The sequence below is a fragment of the Ixodes scapularis genome, unplaced genomic scaffold (genome assembly GCF_016920785.2).
Source record: "Ixodes scapularis isolate PalLabHiFi unplaced genomic scaffold, ASM1692078v2 PGA_scaffold1__304_contigs__length_218370807, whole genome shotgun sequence".
Taxonomy (NCBI): Eukaryota; Metazoa; Arthropoda; class Arachnida; order Ixodida; family Ixodidae; genus Ixodes; species Ixodes scapularis.
The window spans coordinates 63075627-63094737 of record NW_024609846.1 but is presented as its reverse complement, the minus strand read 5'-3'; the positions used below and the strand labels follow the sequence as shown (position 1 = coordinate 63094737).

The 19111-nt window shown below is 43.3% G+C and overlaps 1 protein-coding gene across 1 annotated transcript; it reads left to right on the top strand.

Annotated features, from left to right (window-relative positions):
- The first annotated feature begins 10766 nt into the window (after nucleotides 1–10766).
- On the top strand, nucleotides 10767–18404 carry LOC8025047. Its single transcript, XM_002407826.5, has 5 exons — nucleotides 10767–10840; nucleotides 12340–12575; nucleotides 14690–14833; nucleotides 16438–17277; nucleotides 18259–18404. Exons 1-5 carry the CDS (start codon nucleotides 10767–10769, stop codon nucleotides 18402–18404), a joined length of 1440 nt encoding a protein of 479 aa, XP_002407870.5.
- Nucleotides 18405–19111: the final 707 nt, after the last annotated feature.

The following is a 19111-nucleotide window of genomic DNA, read 5'->3' as shown; positions in this document are numbered from 1 at the left end:
AACAACACAATTAGAAAAACAAATGCAATAGAAAAACTGGCTACGACATGCCCTGCGGGGAAGCAAACACATGGCCTGGAACCGCAGTGGAGGGGCTAGCTTGTTTCATTGGCTTTAATTTAATTCCGGCATGAGCGTTTACTTTTGACTAGGAGATTCATCCCCTGAACCGTTCAACATCCACTCTGATATATCACATAACTAAAAAAAATCAACATGCTGGGAATATTAATTATTGCTTAGGTGGTCACCTAGAAAATCCGTACCCTCAAAACGACGAGTAAAAAAGGCATAAACGCAGAGTTCGGAAGCAGCAATTGGGTTTGTACCCTGTTGTACTGATAATTGTATGTACCATGTATGCGTATGCGCTCAATATATATGTCCAGGTGATGTTTGTAGTACGCGCAATGTGTCTACATATGTGCACAATAAATGTGCCCGACGATCTCGAAGCTCTATGGTAGCTTCAGTAAATAAAATATTTTTGAGCACCTGAATTAGGCGGTACCTAGCTCCACCTAGCCTAGCTACTTGCAATTACTTTGATTTGAGCCTGCCATCTGGTGGCAAGCGATTTAACATTGTTTCACGCATCACGTTAACGTTTGGTTACTGCGCACCAATGAGTCAAGTAGGCTGCTTCGAGTTTGTTCTTTTGAGAGAGGCTGCTGGTTTCGCGAATGGTTCACCACTCCTCCGTGATGTGCGTTTGACGAAGAAATTGTGGCTCGCGGAATAGCAAACGTAAGACGTAAAGTGCCCAAGTAACTCGATATCGGTTGTCTCCGTTTAGCATCGCAGTGCTGACTACGAGAAGGCTGAGTAACTGCTTTCGAAACGCAAGTTTCTTTCCCTGCGGGAGGAATGTAGCTTCGGAAACAAACACAGTTCGCGGAAGGCTCGTGTTATGCTTTTGTTTGCTGCTGGTCTCACGCCGTGCAAAGGACGTAGCGTCCTCGTCAAAGGGCCACTGAAAAAAAAAATTTTTAACTGACTGGTTGGGACACGCGGTCAAAAAATTAATTTTACGCAAAAAAAATAATATTTAGAGCAATATTGAGGACGCGAGATTTATATGAAATTTTTAGCTCAAAGTACATAACGTCACGGAGTGGTCATACACTCTCTTCACCTCAACGTTATGGCCAAGGCGGTTCACCTCTCCACCATTCGTACGAAATGGTGAGAGGGAAAACAAGTGAGAGCGGGTGATCACCGACTAAATCGCGTCTCGCGCCGTCAATAAATGCTCTAATTTTTGTATGTTTTGCGCTTAAAATAATTTCTCGACAGCCTTGTCCCAACCAGACTGTTTCAAAAGAGCAACGTGTTCTTTTCATTAGCCCTTTAAGCTTTATTAGCCCCGAGAGCGAACACAAGCGTCGCTGCGGTCGCCGCGCCCGGATTGGGTGAGGTGTACCGTGACGTCAGGGGGAGTACTCCGCTCCGCGATCTCGCATCGGCTCGCTTCTCAGCACCGGTTTCCTGGTTTGGCGTTGTGTGCCGCAAGCTCTTCGAGGAGCTCGACTTCGTTTACTTAGTGTGCAAGACGTTGAGTTAAGCCGATATTGACGTGCTTCCGTACATTTTATAAGCCTGCTTGTCCCTTTTAACTTTAAAATTGGGTTTAAAATCCCGAAAGCTATCGGCGGAGGCCATTCCGCCGATGTACCTCCCCGATAGTCCACACGACACAAGGCAATCTTGCGAGGGGTCGGTGAAGCGGCGGCGTAAGTGTTTCAGACGCTGGAACTCTATTCCTTGCACGTTTATGATTTAAGACGATATTACATCCCGCTTTCAAGGCACTTGAATTGGCATTTATATCATGGGCCTTTGGGTGGTCGGCAAATTAGCTCGCGACCCTGACTCTCCGCTGCCACTCTGCATGCGCATGTTCGCAGATGTTTTAAAGGCCCTGTGTCTGATTATCTTTGAAGTGCTCGTGGAACAGTATTGTTTTACATAAATGTAGCTTCTTCGTGAATGAATTATATAGTTTACACACGCATGCAGGCATATTTCTTAGAAGCTGCACAATTACTGGAAAATAGTTTGTATGGTAGCAGCAAAAACGGCCGAATCGCCCCCAGTTGTCTGTATGATATGTATTGAACTGCCAAACTATGCACGGCAATAGTGCCGTAATATGCAATGTTTATACTTTTTCCTGACATTCTTTATTCCAGCCTTGGGTATTCCGAAAATACACCGTTTAGTCTGAATTGTCATTTCCAATTAAAAGAAACACTGCTGCACGTACCCAAAAGCTTCCTCAGCCTCCAAACTCCCTAGAGCTGGACTCTGATATCAGAGGCAAACAGGAGTAAAAGCAAGCATTCGAACGTCTGTCCAGAGGTAGATGCAGCACTAGCAGCAGAAAATGTGGAACCTGTGAAGGGCGACAGTCTGCGTGAGAAAAGCTTCTGGTATTTTAGCTTCAGGACAATTCGATTTAAGTAAAATTTCAATTTTAGGGCTCAAGGGGCTAATAACGAGCTAGACACCTTCGCTTACGTTTGTTATACATTACTTGAGAGTTGATATAAACAAGTCCACAGATACCACCCGTGTAGTCCATTGAAATACTATCCGAATCCAGCAAAGGTCAAATGCGAGCAATGTATATAATAAATGTTCCTTGTTGTTTTTTTTTTGTTTTTTTTTTTACTTTGCCCCTGCACTTGGGCAGTCTTACTTGTAACTTTCTTCATGGCCCAGACTGTATTTAACATGTTGCTCGAGCAGCATGCAGCTTTTCTGCTTCGGCGATCTTGTTTAAAAACAGATACAAAAAAAAATAATATGCATATCCTGCCAATTCATTCAGACCATCAGCAGCATTTATTGTGCAAAATGTAAATCTATAGTGATGCTCCTGCAATTATGGCCATATTTCTTTATTTTCATATACCAGCTGTGAATCATGCGTTGCCTGCCCTGTCAACCATGCTTAAAATGTTGGTTGAAGTTTCGCCTGTAGCTACAGGCCATACCTCAATAAAGGCTCATATAAAAATTTACACTTCCTACAAAAAAACACGCAAAAAAAATTAAATAGAAACGAGCGCGCCGTCAGCTAGCGTCGTCACAGCCTCCACAGGGCGAGCGGGCCGAGTCGGGGAAACATTTTCTCCTCGCCGTGACGTCACCCCGGTTCGCCGTAAGGGGGAGCCACGCGAACTTCTCGGGGCTAATTGAGCCCGATTTGCTCGAGGGGGGGGGGGGGGGGGGGGGGGGGGGGGGAGGGGCCTGCATAATGAGATGCAGGTGACGAATGAAATTCGCTTCTCAGCTTTCAGGACAAATACTTCTCCCTTTCTGAAGAACATAGGTAAAGCCCTGCATATCCGCGTATTATCCGCGGATATCCCTAGATATCCACAGTAAACTGGCGGATGCGGATAAAAATTAGACGGATTATGGCGGATTCCGGATCGGATGCGGATGTCAGGGGCTGCGGATGCGGATATCCGCGGATCCGGATCTAAATGTTTGCCCGGATGGGATTCAGTCTGTCGACTGATGTTTCATCTACAGATCGTTTCGTCGACTTGCGACGTTCCATCGAAAGGCTTCCCGTGTTCGTTTCATCAAAAAACCTGAGACGTTTCGTCGCACACAACACTGCTATTTTCACAACAAACTTTGTGCGTCTCGCCTGGATCACAGGGGGGAGGGGGGGGGGGGCACTCACTTGATCGAATGACGTTTTAGCCTACGCCCCTATTTTACCGAATGACACTTTAGCGAATAGTCGGACGGCGTGAAGCGGTTTTTTTCGGGTGGGCCAAGTTTGTTCACATTTGTGTAATGAGCCGCTGCAGACTGTCGCCGGCGAAGCGGCGTAAGCGCAGCGCGGCGGGTGGGTTAACGCACGCCCCCGTTAATCGCTAAAATGTCGACTTGCTCAAATGTCGTTGTTCGGTAAAACGTCATTCGCTCATGTGATATGGACCCGTCGACAAAACGGCGCAGGGGTATGTGCCCACAAAATGTACAGCGTCGACGAACCGTGTGTCCGTGAAATATATGTCCGTGAAAAGTTGCCCACGAAACGTATTTCCACAAAACGCGTGTCGAAGAAACGATAGGTATCTATAAGAAATATCTGATTCTTACTGGAGATCGCTTCAGTTCGTGGATTTCATCTCGTCAAAAATGCTATGTATAGAAAAGTAAAAGCAAAGAATGCAGGGCATCAATCGCCCGAGAAAGCTAGTTCTTTGGCAGGAAGAGAGCGGATAACTTTCTCGGGCAAAGAAAACCTCAAACGAACAAGTCAGAAGCAAGTAGATGAAACCTCCCCTCTCCGCAGACAGTGGTGTGGTCATGATACCAAAAGCAAAAAAAAGTGCTTCAACAGCGAGCGCGACCCTGTGGCTCCACGGTTGGCGAAGCTTCGGAATCAGCGGCGCACGCACATAGGCAGCCCTTCAATTGCCTGTTTCTTTTTTGTATGCTTGGAGTTCTTGCCAAGAAAGTCTGGTTGTTCATATTCGTCCGGTTACGACGCCAGGCCTCCAGCAATGCCAGCGGCTGCCGTGCGCAACCTCCGAAACCGCCCGCAGCAAAAAAGAAAAAAAAAGTTTTCTTTTAATATATATATATATATATATATATATATATCGGCCAGTTAAAACTAGTTAAAACTTAGCACCCGTCCTGTATACTTCTTGTCCTTGTCTTTTTTGCTCTATTTTATATGTTTGACTAAGATGAACCAACTAGCCCAACAACGTACCAGTCTAAAATATATTTCGGCGCCTGCAGGCCGCGATCTTTCTCGAACAACACGTTAGTCGATCCGATCAGGCCTTGGACTCTGACCTAGTGGCGCATTTGCCCGCTGGCTGACACGAAACACCGTGGGACTCGAGGCGGCTGCATGCGCCCGGTAACATCACAGAGTAGATTTTGTCTTCCTCCCACTGCTTCTATTCCGCTTTTTCCGAACTTTTTTTATATTTTTATGACATTTTTTTTAGGCGTTCAGACTTCCGATTCCGCGTACGGCAAGGAAAACGCGGTCGGCGTGATTTCCGCTGATTTTGCTAGTCTAAATGTAATCGTAACCTTTGGTGGTTAGCAAGACCACCGACATGGTTCCACGTTTTGCGGATGCGGTTCGGATACGGATACAAAGTATGCGGTTGCGGATCGGATACGGATACAATAATGCAAAAATTTTGCGGATGCGGTTCGGATGCTAATACAAAGTCTGCGGATGCGGGTCGGATGCTAATACAAAGTCTGCGAATGCGGTTCGGATACGGATACAAAGTATGCGGTTGCGGATCGGATACGGATACAATAATGCAAAAAGTTTGCGGATGCGGTTCGGATGCTAATACAAAGTCTGCGGATGCGGGTCGGATGCTAATACAAAGTCTGCGGATGCGGTTCGGATACGGATACAAAGCATGCGGTTGCGGATCGGATACGGATACAATAATGCAAAAAGTTTACGGATGCGGTTCGGATGCTAATAGGGAGTTTTCGTAGATCGTTTTCGCCGTCCCGCAAGGCCCTCCGCAATCCGCTACGATAGCGGGAACTCCACAGTCAAGGCTATCGGCGCGCAGGCGCAGTAGCAACTTCTTCGTTGCGGAACGCTTAGCGGAGGTGGCAACGCGGTCTACGAAAACTCCCTAATACAAAGTCTGCGGATGCGGGTCGGATGCGGATACTCAAACTGTTATGCGCGCAGGGCTCTAAACATAGGTTATAAAAGCGCTCCTCCCTTTACGGAAGACTATAGAGACCCTTTCTTTCTAAGAATGCATGCTCATTAGCAGCGCTTCCCTCTTGTCCGACCTTACAAGCAGCAAAATCAATCACTGAAGTGGCGTTTCGGATGATGGCCACCAGTGCGGCGACTCCGTAACTGGAACTTGCGGATAAAATACTATACGTCTGTAGGCCTTTACATGCGTGCTATCGACTGGTACAACTTAAGTTTATTTACTTTCACAAAATAATTTATACAAATATCTAAATTTCCTAAAACAAATTATTTAGCCATAATTTGAGCCCACTTTATTAAAATATGCTTTTTATTTCTTTAAACATTTTTTTTACTGTTAACGTTTTGTGGGTATCATTAAGTTAACTTTTTGTGGGCATCATTAAAGTTCCCTCGATTCTGTTGTATTTTCAGTAGAAGTGCTCAAACAGAGATACACGCATCCGAACCTGCAAAAAAGGTAGTTTCGGAAGTTGGAGTCACTGCAAGATTATTTAGCCTTAAAACACTAAGGAAAAGGAGGTCGGAAGTGTTTTGAAGGTCAAACGGAGACGGAATGTGGCGATGGAGAAGGGAAAGGGGCCAGAATTTATTGGACGTCTCCCTATTAGAAAATAGATCTCTGCCCTTAAGCCTCCTTTGTTCCAACGCCACTGGCTGCGCTTATCCCTTTTTCTTTTATTCCTTGAGGGGGATTTTAATTAGGACAACTGGGTCAGGCTGCATATTTTTGTTTATGTCAGGGAGTATATACATACGATATTCCTTTATTTCACATCTCGACTCTATCTCTTTGCGGCTAAGAACCACAAGATAAGGTCTGGAAGCGGCAGTCTATGTGTTGGAGTTACCATTCCAGTCCCCTTCTCGAGCTTTTTACCTTTGAAGTTGCGTGTGTCCAGTTCTATCAATGGATGTCGTTGAGGTAGTCGTGACAAATCATATGCGTTTTTTAACTAAGATGTTGGCGTGTATTTGATTTTTTACGATCGTCCTTGCAGAATCAATGTTCATCGTTGAAGTCTATTGGCAGCCGTCACAGGGATTCCTTTCACTTGTTCAAAAATGCCTGTGAGCGCCTCGTGACTGGTGTATAAGACAAACGTTCTTCCCCAAAGATAATGGTGAAACGTTTTTACACCAAAAATGACTGAAAGGGCTTCTCGCTCGATCTGGGCGCATCGGTTTACTGTGATTTTAACGATTTAGTTGCATGTGCAATTGGGCGTTCCTTTCCGCTTATCTTGTGGAAGATGACGGCTTTATCGCCTATCCATGACGCATGGGTTGCCAGGTAGTTTGTTTCACTTGGGTCAAAGTGAACGAGATCTCCATGGATGTCAGACGAGATTTTAAGACCTCAAATCCTTCCAGGCAGGGTAAACTCCACTGCTAGAGAACACTCTTCTTGAGCAGTTTGTTCAGGGGTGCACAACATTTCACTAACGCGGGTAAATACTTCCTATAATATTGTACCATGCTCATAAACGCTCTTAGATCATCAAGCTAAGTTGGTGCTGGCATGATCAATATTATTCCCGCTTTCTTTTGAGATCAACTTTGCATGCCCCAATTCCCAGGTCTTGAGTTACTTATTTCATGGTCCTCTGGAACATGACCGGCGCTGATGATATCCCAAATGGCATCCAGTTAAAGTTCAGCAATCCGTTGTGTGTGATGATAACGGTATACTTCCTTGTATTGTCCTCCAACTCCACCTATACGTATGCCTCCGACAGATCTAATTTGAAGAACTTCTGTCCTCCACGAGCTTCAAGAAAAGTTCCTCAGGTTGTGGAATCGGGTACTGTGCGACATTCAACTGACGATTGACAGTCAGTCTGAAATTTTCACATACCCTCGCGGATGCACTATTCTTCGGGCCAACAACGATCGGAGTGGCCCAATTCGCGGTTTTCACTAGAGTCAGAGCTCTATTTTCAAATACACTCTTCAATTCAGACTTCACCGCTTCGTATAATGCACACGGTAGTGGTCGTAAACGCATGTACTTGGAGATGCTATTCTCCTTGATCTGAAGTGTAACTTTGATCCTCGTGCACAGCTCATGTTCATTCTTGAATGGTTCTGCATATTTAGTTTGTAACATCTTGACGCTTTTTTTTGTGCTCGCAAACACGACGAACATTTTGTTTAGATTCAGTTTTAGTTCTCTCACACAGTGTCACAAAATCCGGCTGTGTTACATTATTCATGTCATAAAATTCGATGGTGTTACATTATCCGATCTCCCGGGTGGACGCGTCCTTCCAAGAAATTCGCGGGGTGTGAGCGGCTGTGTTACATTACTCACGTCATAAAATTCGACGGTGTTACATTATCCAATCTCCCGGGTGGACGCGTCCTTCCAAGAAATTCGCGGGGTGTGAGGGCTGGGACCCAGCTTCCACGAAAACGAAGCGATGCTGCCTTTGGGGGAGGATAAAGGGAGGAGCGGGCCAGCGTCCTGGGGTTCGGTTTCTTTTTGTTTTGTTTTCCACACCTGCGTGCTTGAATGCGGGGGCCTAAAGAGCTCTTTGGGGCAAAAGCGAGCAGTGTGAACGGGAAACTCGGAAGCAACAGACAGGGAATCGAAGGGTCGAGTTCGTGGAGCTCAGCGGTAGCGGGCCAGGTCCGGACTGGGGAAGACTTCGACGACGAAGTGTGTGTGTGTGATTGTGTGGCCGCTTCAAGCCGCCCAACCCACCGTGGTACCACCGGGGCCATTCCTTCCCCCTTCGGGCAGCGCCTCGCACGACCGTCACTTTCGGACACTGTGAGACAAGACTTCTCCTCCACTCGCATTTTTCTTTATAGTAATTAAGGTAGTTGTATTTCCGTAGTTGGTTTTTATTCTCAGGGGTATCCAATTGTATTATTTGATAACATTTAAGCTCCGAAGTTAATATTTTTTCCATGTTCAGGGAAGCTCCCGCGTAAGAGATGGTTAATGCATTGTAGTGAGCTGTAGACTTTGGGTTTTGCCCAATTCGTTGTGTGATGAGTGATTTTATCTTCACCGCCCGTGCACCGGCCGGGTGAAGTGCGTTCGAGTCCTTTTGTTTTCGCAGCTAGGCACTTGTTAACCTCTTTTTTGTGTGTGTGTGTGTTTTTTGTTTGTAGTATTAAAATTCGTTTCGTTGCAAACTTGTGGGTCTCCCCTTCATTGGCAAGGCTCCACCGAGGCGTGGACCTATCACCTGGTCTGCAGTCCTTTGTGTTTAAGCAGAGAATTTCAGCAAACCTGTGACACCCATGTTGTCTCCGACAAGTTGATGTGCCTTGTTCGCAAAGATTGTCTCAAGATTGTACTCTTTTCCTTGGAATTAAATCTGAAGTTTACGTTGACGGGTCTTTGCTGAAACTTCGCAGCTTGTGATGAGCTTCGCCGAACTCTGGTTTCATGAGGCGACGCCAAGTTTGAATTTCTAGTAATGTGACTTGTGAACCTGTGCCAATTTGAAATTCCCTCCCGCGGCTTCAATGTAACATGCCCCCCCTCCCCTCCCCCCCCCCCCCCAAAAAAAAAAGAGGAACCATCTCAAACGATGGGGTAAGTTTGCAATTTAACGGCGGACGACACCTGCGAAAATTGGTCACAAGTCCGCACGCGCGGCGTTTTCGCGTGGCAAGGAGAAACGCAGGCAGGAAGCCTCAAACGCTCGCAGACGACCAACGCTTTCGTCACCTCCTAGTAGCTCGCATTGAAAGCGCGGTCCATACACCACGTGACCCCAATCGAGCAGCTGGGAACTCTCTGTAGTGTAGGATCTCGCAAAATATTTCGGACACGATCTGCGGGCAGTGCGTGTGTTGCGATGAAAATGTTCGCTACCGCGAGGGGCACTGCAGCGCGCACGCGAATCGTTTTCATTACAACTCTGTGCAACCCCTCGCTCCCGCCGGTCACACTTCCCCTTCCAGCTACCATAGCGATAGCGTTAAGAAGCTTGTGTCGCATACTAGCCGGCGTCGGTGGCGTGACGCGAAAATCCTGATTGGTCAATAGGGTTGTGACGTCACAGCCACATTACCTCGCTTGGGAATTATAAACAACCCACAACGCTCACGAGAAACGTGACGTCGCGCGTGGAATGAAAGGGATTAAAAACATGACCTATATTGCGAAATAAATATGCCTCAAGGGATTTTACTTCATAAAGTAATTCATATACCCTAAATAAAAATGTGAAGGATTCTAGGTTCGATTCTAGTCAACGACCCCTCAGTTGCGAGCCAGACACGCCACTGGCTAGGCCACGTCTGCCGTACTTCCTGTTCACTGGCAGGATGAGCATGAGAAGCGAATATGAGGGCAATGCGAACAGGGCCCGATAAGCTATCGCATTCCGCTCTTGACGGCGAATCTTAAGCGTGCTCCAAGTTTTGGGGAGGAGTTCGTCGATTAAACCTTCATGTTCAGTTCATTATGCTTGGTCTCGTCACCTTCATCTGTGACAATATTATTGTCAATGTCATACGTACTTTGCTCATAGCAAGGTGATGTCGCAGAAGAGTAGCTTCGAGGTTAGAGCATAAGATGTAAAATGGTCGCAATTGGTGTATTAATATAAAGCTGCCCCATAAACGTGGCAGACTTTTCAGTAACGAACGCGAAAATTTAATTCAGCCTCAAGGATCCGTCATGGTCCCTAGTCTTACTCGAAGAGAATTTACTGTTGAAACTATTACCAGAAATAATCAAAGCCCACTTCATGTTATTTTTGCTATTTCTATTTTTTTTTTTTTTAATTAAGGTTACGCGGACCTTTTTGTAGTTTGTTTAATAATCTCGACAGCGAGTGCTCTGTTTTCGAATTCACCTGCAGCTGTGCTTCGGAGCTTTTTCGTACTGCGCGCCTGTACGTAAAAGCTGTAGTATAAACAAAAAAAAAAGAGGCTACAGAAGTGGGTAGCGTACGGGTCTGTTTTTCCTCGTCAGGAACACTTGTGGCGACGCAAAAAATTCCTCCACATTTTCTGTGAAAGACACGTGGTCAAAGGTACCTCTGCATTTATGGACTGGGCACTAAACGAACATCTAAAATCGAAAGACGACAGCTTGATGACACGAGAGAACGAGACTATCAGGTACCTGCATTTTTTTTTTATTATAGACCAACATCTCTCAAAGCTGGAGAGCTATTTTTTTTCAGTTTCTGAAAATCTTTCATACATCGTTTACGAGGGCAAAATTAGATTTCCGTGTTGGAGACAATACAGATAAAACACGGGACAACTGTTCGACTTTTAAATCGTTGACTAAAGGACACAGACATAATCAAAAAGCTTCAAAAGTATGACACCAAAGACTAAGCTACAATTTGGTGGCATCCGTTTAAGAAGTTACAATATTTAATAATAAACATTTACCAAAACTACATCCACAGCCAAAGCAACTTTTGCCAGGCAGCGCCTCCAATTTGTTTTTCGCTTGTTGTCTGTGCCACTAACAAAACAAAAGCAGGCAAATGTTAGAGAACGCTTTGACCTGTTTCTAGTGAGTTTAAAAATAGAAGCGCCTTCAAAGACTGATCTAAATGCGCTTAGTGTTCTGTGTTATCTTTCCCACTTTCCTCTCTTTGCTTAGACTGTGCGTTTTGCATATGTTAAGCGTAAAACAGATTACTGGTAGCGACGGTTTTCTTTTTTTTTTCTTTCCTTGTAGACACATCTTTCTATATCTATAAATAAGGATCATAAAGACAAATGTCCACTGATTTAAACATTCCTAGCCATTTTTAATTTTTTTTTCTATAGGCCAGTTTACGTTAGGTAACGTGGATCGGGCTATAGTAACTTCTAGTGTCACCTCCATGAAACTATCGTTATCATTACCCATTCTTGTTTTACGTAGACAATATTCTCGTCTGTCCCTTTTTCACAGAATTTAACATAATCCGGCCATGCGTCACAGTCTACTAACCCCTCCATATTATATTTCCCGTCGCTTAGATCATAAGAGCAAAGTGTGCGTCTTTCCATGCAACACTAATGCATTTTTTTATTTATTCATTCCGCGCACTTCTGTAGAGTGAAGCCACCTTCCTCATGACATTGCCACCATTGATGACCTATGCATTTTCAAAGATACTCTATCTAACTTTTTTATTTTTTTATATATGACAGTGCTTATTTTGCATGTTGTCATTTCTTTGTATTTCCCACTCCCCTCTGTAATGTCTCCGGACCTAGAAGGTAAATAAATGAATAAATATAAATAAAAAGGTCCGGCCGGCATTCGTCGCTATGGTACGATGGAGCCCATTAAGTGGTGCCGAAAGTACAACGTCCCTGACTCAACCAATGACTCACAGTGAACGCGTTGCAATGCTGAGGGCTTCGCTCTTCGTGTTTGGTTTAGCCGGCGGTAGCAAGCCCACAAAAACAACGAGAGCCGTGACGATGCCCTCTTGTCGCTGCCATTTTGTGGCTACCTAATTGTATCTATCACTTCGTAATGTTGTATGCTGTAGGGCTTAAAGTGAAACGGAGTGTATATCTATCTCGTCTCATAACTTTTTTTTATATTGCCGAGTTATTCAGACTTCATATTGTAATGCCTTTTGACGTTCACTTTGCGCCATTAGGCCGCCAGAAATGTCAAATCGTGAAGAACCACCGGATCCAAGAAGACGCAGACGAGCTCCCACTCCGGACAGCAAAGCGCACATCGTAGTGATCATAGCCACGGCGACCCTCCTCGCCGTGGCAGTATCGCAAACATCCGACTACATGAAGAGTGCGTTTATGGAGAAGTTTCAGGTTGACGAAAAAATGGCATCTGTGCCCAACACTGTTCTGTCGGTATTGCCGGATACTGTTGGTAAGCTGCGGGTGCCTGCATGGGTTCGGATTTTTTTTTTTTTCTGAAAGAGTGGAAGCGTTTTGAACTTTGTTAAATGTTATATCGACCTGCAGTTTCTTTTTTAACAAAGTATTTACCACTGACATCGCGGGACTGTTCAGAAGGACCACTTACGTATTGCCATGAGTGCGGTTACATATTTTGCCACTGAGGAAGAGAATAAGTGTATCACTGGAGCCAAGCGAAAACTAAGATAAAAAAATAATAAAACTTCATAGGTTTGCAATGCGTATAAGTTATATTTTTTTTGCAGGTCAAGACAGTCAGCCTTTTTGACTGTGCTAAACACTTTATATTGTTTCCAATAAGTTCTACAATCCAAAAAGTACATAATTAGTCTGCATAAAGTATCCCTTTTTTATGTTCTCAAAAATGGCTCAGCTTATACTCATTTATTTTATATTGACCTATTGGGTAAAAAACAAAAATAACTAACCACGTACTTTCCTCAACACACTTAGTCTTAATAGATTGAAGAATTCCGTGATCAAAAACTTGCTGTTCCAATCCTGTACACTGGGGTTCAAAAGTTCCTGTAAAATATTCGGTGCCGTAATTTGAAATATTCTTCGGTAGTATTCGCCCTTATCGTTCCGCAGTATTTTACAGTTCACGAAAGTTATTTGGTAATAAGGACGGTCATTTGTGAAAGTTATTTAGAAAAATATCACTTCCACTCCTCATCCGGTCATTGGTACACATTAACAGTTTGGCACATTGATACCTTAACCCCATGTTGATGTTGAAAAAAAGAAAAAAACTATGTGCAAATTTTGGTCTAAAAACATGTGTTTTTCTTGTGTGTAAGGCTTGTCAAATTATTAGGCGCTAAAGAAAACCAGCCTTCTGCGTTAAGTCCTTATTTCGAACTCTTTTTGTTCGCGTTCCGCCCATCGAAAAACATGCGGTAAGGGCCTCAGCACGCACCTCGTGTCGCTGCGCCGCAGTGTTCTTCCGCAGCATAACGGCCGTCTGCTTTCATCGCCGTCACCATGGCAACGAAAGTTGAGTTTCCGAACACCGTCTGGCAGCCGAGGTTTAATTGTTTTGTAATAAGCAGCCCCGAACCCTCGCCGCGAAGACGCGACGGTCTGCGGCTGCTGATGACACTCTCACGCTCATTACATTACACGCTCCTCAGTGATACACGCGCCGTCCGAAAAGGTCACTCGGCGTTCGTTGCCATGGTGACGGCGACGAGGCCGACGACCTTTATGCTGCGGGAGTACACTGCGGCACAGCGATACGAGATGCGTGCTGAGGCACTTCCCGCATGCTTCTCAATGGGCGGAACTCGAACAAAAAAGTTCGGAATAAGGATTCAACGCAGAAGGCTGGTTTTCTCTAGCACCTCCTAATTTTACGAGCCTTACACGAAAAGTGTGTTCTTTAACCAGCCCACGCCCTGTTTTTTTATTTTTTTTTTATTCCTATCATGGGTCTAGAACATCAAACTGCCGACAATGTTCCCCGTTTTGATGTATCCTAGATATTAGTACAATATTTTCATCTTAGCTGCAGTTGGGTGCGGTATTAGGTTGCCAGATCCGATTGTTATGGAGGTGCAAGGGCGGTACACAAATGACCTACCTACAAAATCACACCGAATGGTTGAACGGAGAGCTTACCGGTTTGCATGCGCGAGTCCTAAAGTAGAACGCAACGCCGTCGTCGTCGGAACCTCCATGGCACTCTTCGTGTTACGTGATTCTGTAAACGAGAGGCATTATTTAAACAGCTTAAAAAAAAGGCAGGCATGTCGCGCCTTTAGTATCTCACGATCATTCCGTAGCCATTCTGATGACGGCATTACTTATAACAACGTTGAGGAACCATTCACAAAGCGAGAAGCGAGAATGTGAAAAGTCGCACCCCGCGTTTCTGAACTTGTGAGTAAATATATATGCTATCTCTCTATTACAGAAGTTAGTGTAAAAATGCCGTGAATATTATCACATTATCATTATATTTTAACTATAGGTATACTCTAGTTTCCTGTTGAAAGCGTTTACTGGAGATAATTTACTTAATAAATCGGTTCATTTTTAAAAATAGAAGAGAGAACATTTCAGGTATCCTGGTCGGACCACTACAGCACACATTTTCCATACGATCCGTGATGATTGTGGGAAGTGTGCTTGCTTGGATTGGAATTATGGTATCTGGATTTGCCAGTAACATTCCCATAATGTCAGTGACACTTGGAGTAGTGCATGGTAAGCATGTTATAATTATATTAAATAAATAACAAAACTATGCATATGCTTTTTAATACGGTTTGACATAAAAGATTGCTTTTGCTGCATTTTATGGGTGGGAAAAAAACGAACTAATTTTGATAATGAAAAATTCTGAAAATAACATTCAATAACAGAGACGATATAATTAGGTTTACATTGTGTCACATAGATTTGAATTGCTACATTGAACGCCATGTAATTACGACAGAAACAGGGTGTGAACCGATTATGTAATACTAGTAATACCTATCGTTACAAAGCAAGTATGTAAATTCTTTTTTTTTTGTAAAATATCAATGCATTCATATTTATGATTTAACAAGGAAAAAATTACGTTGGCAGATTTTTAAAGTACCTGTTTCTATATATATAAAATATATATAATAGCGCTTTCAGGCGTGTCATTCAAGAGTCAGATTAAAAGTAATCGAGTATAGTTTGTTTTTTTCTGGCCAATTCATTAAAAATAACCTTTTCATATGAAAAGTACGCTTTCGCTTGATTTTTATACGTACCAAGTGAGACAATTTAATTCTCGGAATGGCGCTCGAAACCAAAGTTTGCTTTTTTCTCCGCTAGCGGCTGTTGGCACCCTCAAACTATTCGATTTTTGAAGCTAAACACATCGTAAAACGATAGTGTCTTTGCCAGAAACATTATTTTAAATCATTGTTTGGAAACCTCAAAACAACGTTTTCGAGTCGTTTTAATTGACGTCAGAAAGTCACCATACCTTAGTTCCATTAATGCATATCTTATTTCAACTTTAGAAAGAACCAAAATCGCAAGAGGCTAACTCAGGAAAATATCGCGCATGGCCGATTATTGTACCACATTTTTTAGTGAGGAATTTCAGATCTTTCATGCGTCATGCGCAGGAACTATGCCATCATAAAAATCCACTTGACAGGCTACAATTTGGTTTTATCCTCCGAACAGATTTACCCTAACCGTGTGATAACCTCCCAATAAACATGTTGATTGGCCATTAAAACTAACGCAATCGTTTCTAGCCAATTATCTTTTTGCACGCCTTTGGCACTCAAAAACACGAGCTTTCTCTATGGAATGTTTATCATACGCCATTTTTATGGGCTATGCCGAACATGTTGTTTCTGCTTATTTATGACTTTGTAGGAGACGACAAGGAAATAGAGTGGAGCAACAAGCGCAGGAGTGGAGTTGTCTTAGCCTCAGTGTGCGTCACAGTTTGCAAACAAAAAAGAGGTACAGTCCAATCTGATAGCAACACGCGCCACGCGCCGTGGCGTATCAGCCCACATTGGCTGTGATAGTACCTGCAGGTCTAAAACAAAAAAAAAAATATTTGTATTTTTTTTTCAACATTTGCTTGTCTTAAGGGTGGAAAAAATAGCCCTTAGCTTACAAAAATAAAAATGTATGCTAAGTACAAGGCAAACTTCGTACAGAAATGTCGAACACGTCAGGCATTTTGAACCAAGATTATCTTTAACATGTGTAGTATTGTGAGGTTGCATAAAGAGAATTCCTATATTGGCTTTTCTTACTCAATAATAGTTTTATTTAAATGTTCATGCTCACTCTATCCACCTTTTCAGGTATAGGAAGTGGAACGATTTTGGTGTCGTTGTATCTCCTAACGATGATGCACTTCAGCAAGTTCAGGGGAGTCGCTCACGGCGCTGCGTCACTTGGGAAGCCGCTGTCCGGGCTCGTTTTCACGGAACTTCTTAATTTCTTTAAGGAATCGTACGGCATCCAAGGAAGCCTTTTTGTGCTCGGTGCCCTCTCTATGCACCTCACGCCTCTCGCGTACGTATTGAGAGCTCCATTCTCAAGCAGAGCGCCTTCCATGAGCAAACGTCCTACCACAGTGGGAGCAGACATCTCCAATGAAAGCGGAAAGTACATTGAAATGCAAGAATTCGGAAAACCCAAGGAGGAACTTCCACAAAGCTGTGGATGCTACACCGAATTTCGGACCCTTTTTGCGAGCCCCGCCTTTTATATCGTGATTATATCGAGTGCAGTAACAGCCGTCATCGACACGATTTTTCTCACTACCGTGATTGATTTTGCAGTCGATCAGGGTAGCGTGAAATCAGATGCAGCATGGTTAAAACCATGTTATGTCGCAGCGAGCGCATTTGGCCGAATCTTTCTCCCTCTAATAGCCGACACAAAATGTCTGCGACGAAGCACGTTTGTAATGCTTAGTTTCGTGCTCGTAGGCGTCACGTTGTTGGTTGTTCCCTTTGCGACGACTTACTGGATAATTGCGGTTTTATGCGCGCTGACAGCAGCCTTTCTCGGGGGTGGGAGCGTTCTTCACGATGTTCTGGTCGTCGACTACCTTTCCATGGAGAGATTATCCATAATTCATGGAGCCATTGGCGTGGTCAAGGCTCCTTTGATCATCTCCAGTCCCCTTTTGGTTGGTAAGTAAGAAAAAAAAAACAAGAAACATATATAAATATCAAGTTATGCATTGGGTAGAATCTCGCGGAATTCATTCAAGCTAGAACCTTTGGCAATTAATTTTAATATAAGCATATTATTTTTTAATCATAAACGCTCACGCAAAATGGTTTATTTCGTGGGATGTCCTCTATTAAAGAGAACTGCACATTATGCAATTTAAAGCATCCAGAAAATGTACCTTCTTGCAATATGTTAGCAAAAATAATAAACATTTATAATATAAGTTTGCCAGCAACAAATGTAATTGGTATTTGAGTCACACCATTAATACGGAGGTATGAGGGATAGCAACTGTATTACCGATTTTCGTTTAATATGGATAATTACTGTATAAATAGCGTTCCTTTGGTAAGTCAACTAGGAAATCATCTTTCTTCTGCACTAAACTATGTATTCTTGTAAAAATGTATTTGTCAAGTCATTCCTAACTAGAATACCAAAATAACCTTATTTAATACTGAATTCAAAAACACCCAACAATTATTTCACAGGTCTTCACAAATTCAGTGAGTCGGAAATTCGACATGCGCCAATATGAATAAGGACATTGTATGTTCATGCTTGCGCCTAGGTGCAAAAACGAACACTCAAATAGTTCTCAATCGTCACCGATATTTTCGCAGGTGTTTTTAAGCGTACCTGTAAGCCCGTTGGTTGAATTCGCACATCGAACCTTGTATAATTGCGTTTGCATGTGAGTTCACTCTTTGACAAAAAACAATAAAACTCTTTGTTAGGGTACAAATCAAAAATAGCAGGTCAAACCACCTTAATTCGATATACTTTTTTTCAGGTTTTGAATAAACCGAACACGCAGTTCTTCCAGTGTATTTTTGTCATTGATGTGACGCATTTTTATTGAGATTTGATAACTGGAGATGTTAGATGTAAAGTGCTCAGTATGATGGAACATTTCATGAGTACAACTCTCTTTTCAGATGCACTCTACAGCATGTCTGGATCTCACAATAACCTGTACCGACTTAAGGGAGGATTATTAATATTCTTTAGCCTGATTTGGCTATCTGTCGTGTGCGGAGAACGTAATAATCGACTGAAGGTTCCAGCTGCCAAATCAGAGTAATTTAATTTCCATCATTCAAGGCCGGATGTAAATAAAACAAATCAGATTATTTTTCATTGATTACGTTGTTGACTCTCTCTCTGAAAACCGACGTTTCTTACTTTAGGCAGTGTGCTGTGGGGTAGGATAAAAAACTGATCGTAATTTATACTCGACATTTACGTGCGCTTCCACAAATGTAATTTTATTTCTTTTGTATTTGATGAAACTGATTCTTTGATTAATCAGTACACCGCTCCAAAGACTTCGGAAAATCTTGTGCTACACTGATGAACTCCTCGAACACAACGTCGCATGCACGCGCATGCACACTAAGAAATACAAATTGATTTATTGCAGCTTTGCTGACACTAAACTTACTGACACCTTGAGAAACGCAGTGCTTATAGCTTATTGTGTTCATGCGTTTTGCTTCATGATTCGTTCGTCGGCGTTCTTGTTATCTAATGCTCCAGTCTCATTGACTGAAGGGTAAGAAACGGAAGCTCGCCACAGGGCAAACCCTGTATACTTCAGCGGTCAGTCACTAAAGAATGTAACAAAGTGGTATCGCAGCTAAACTTTCCGGTAAGGTTTTAATGCGAAAGCCTTAACTGTCCCATGCAGCGAAGCCGGCGTTGTCTGCAACCGTCTGTAGCAGAAAAACGGAACCTAAATGTGTATTCCCAAATAAGAAAAAAAAAAAAAGCACAGTATTGCAATGCGTT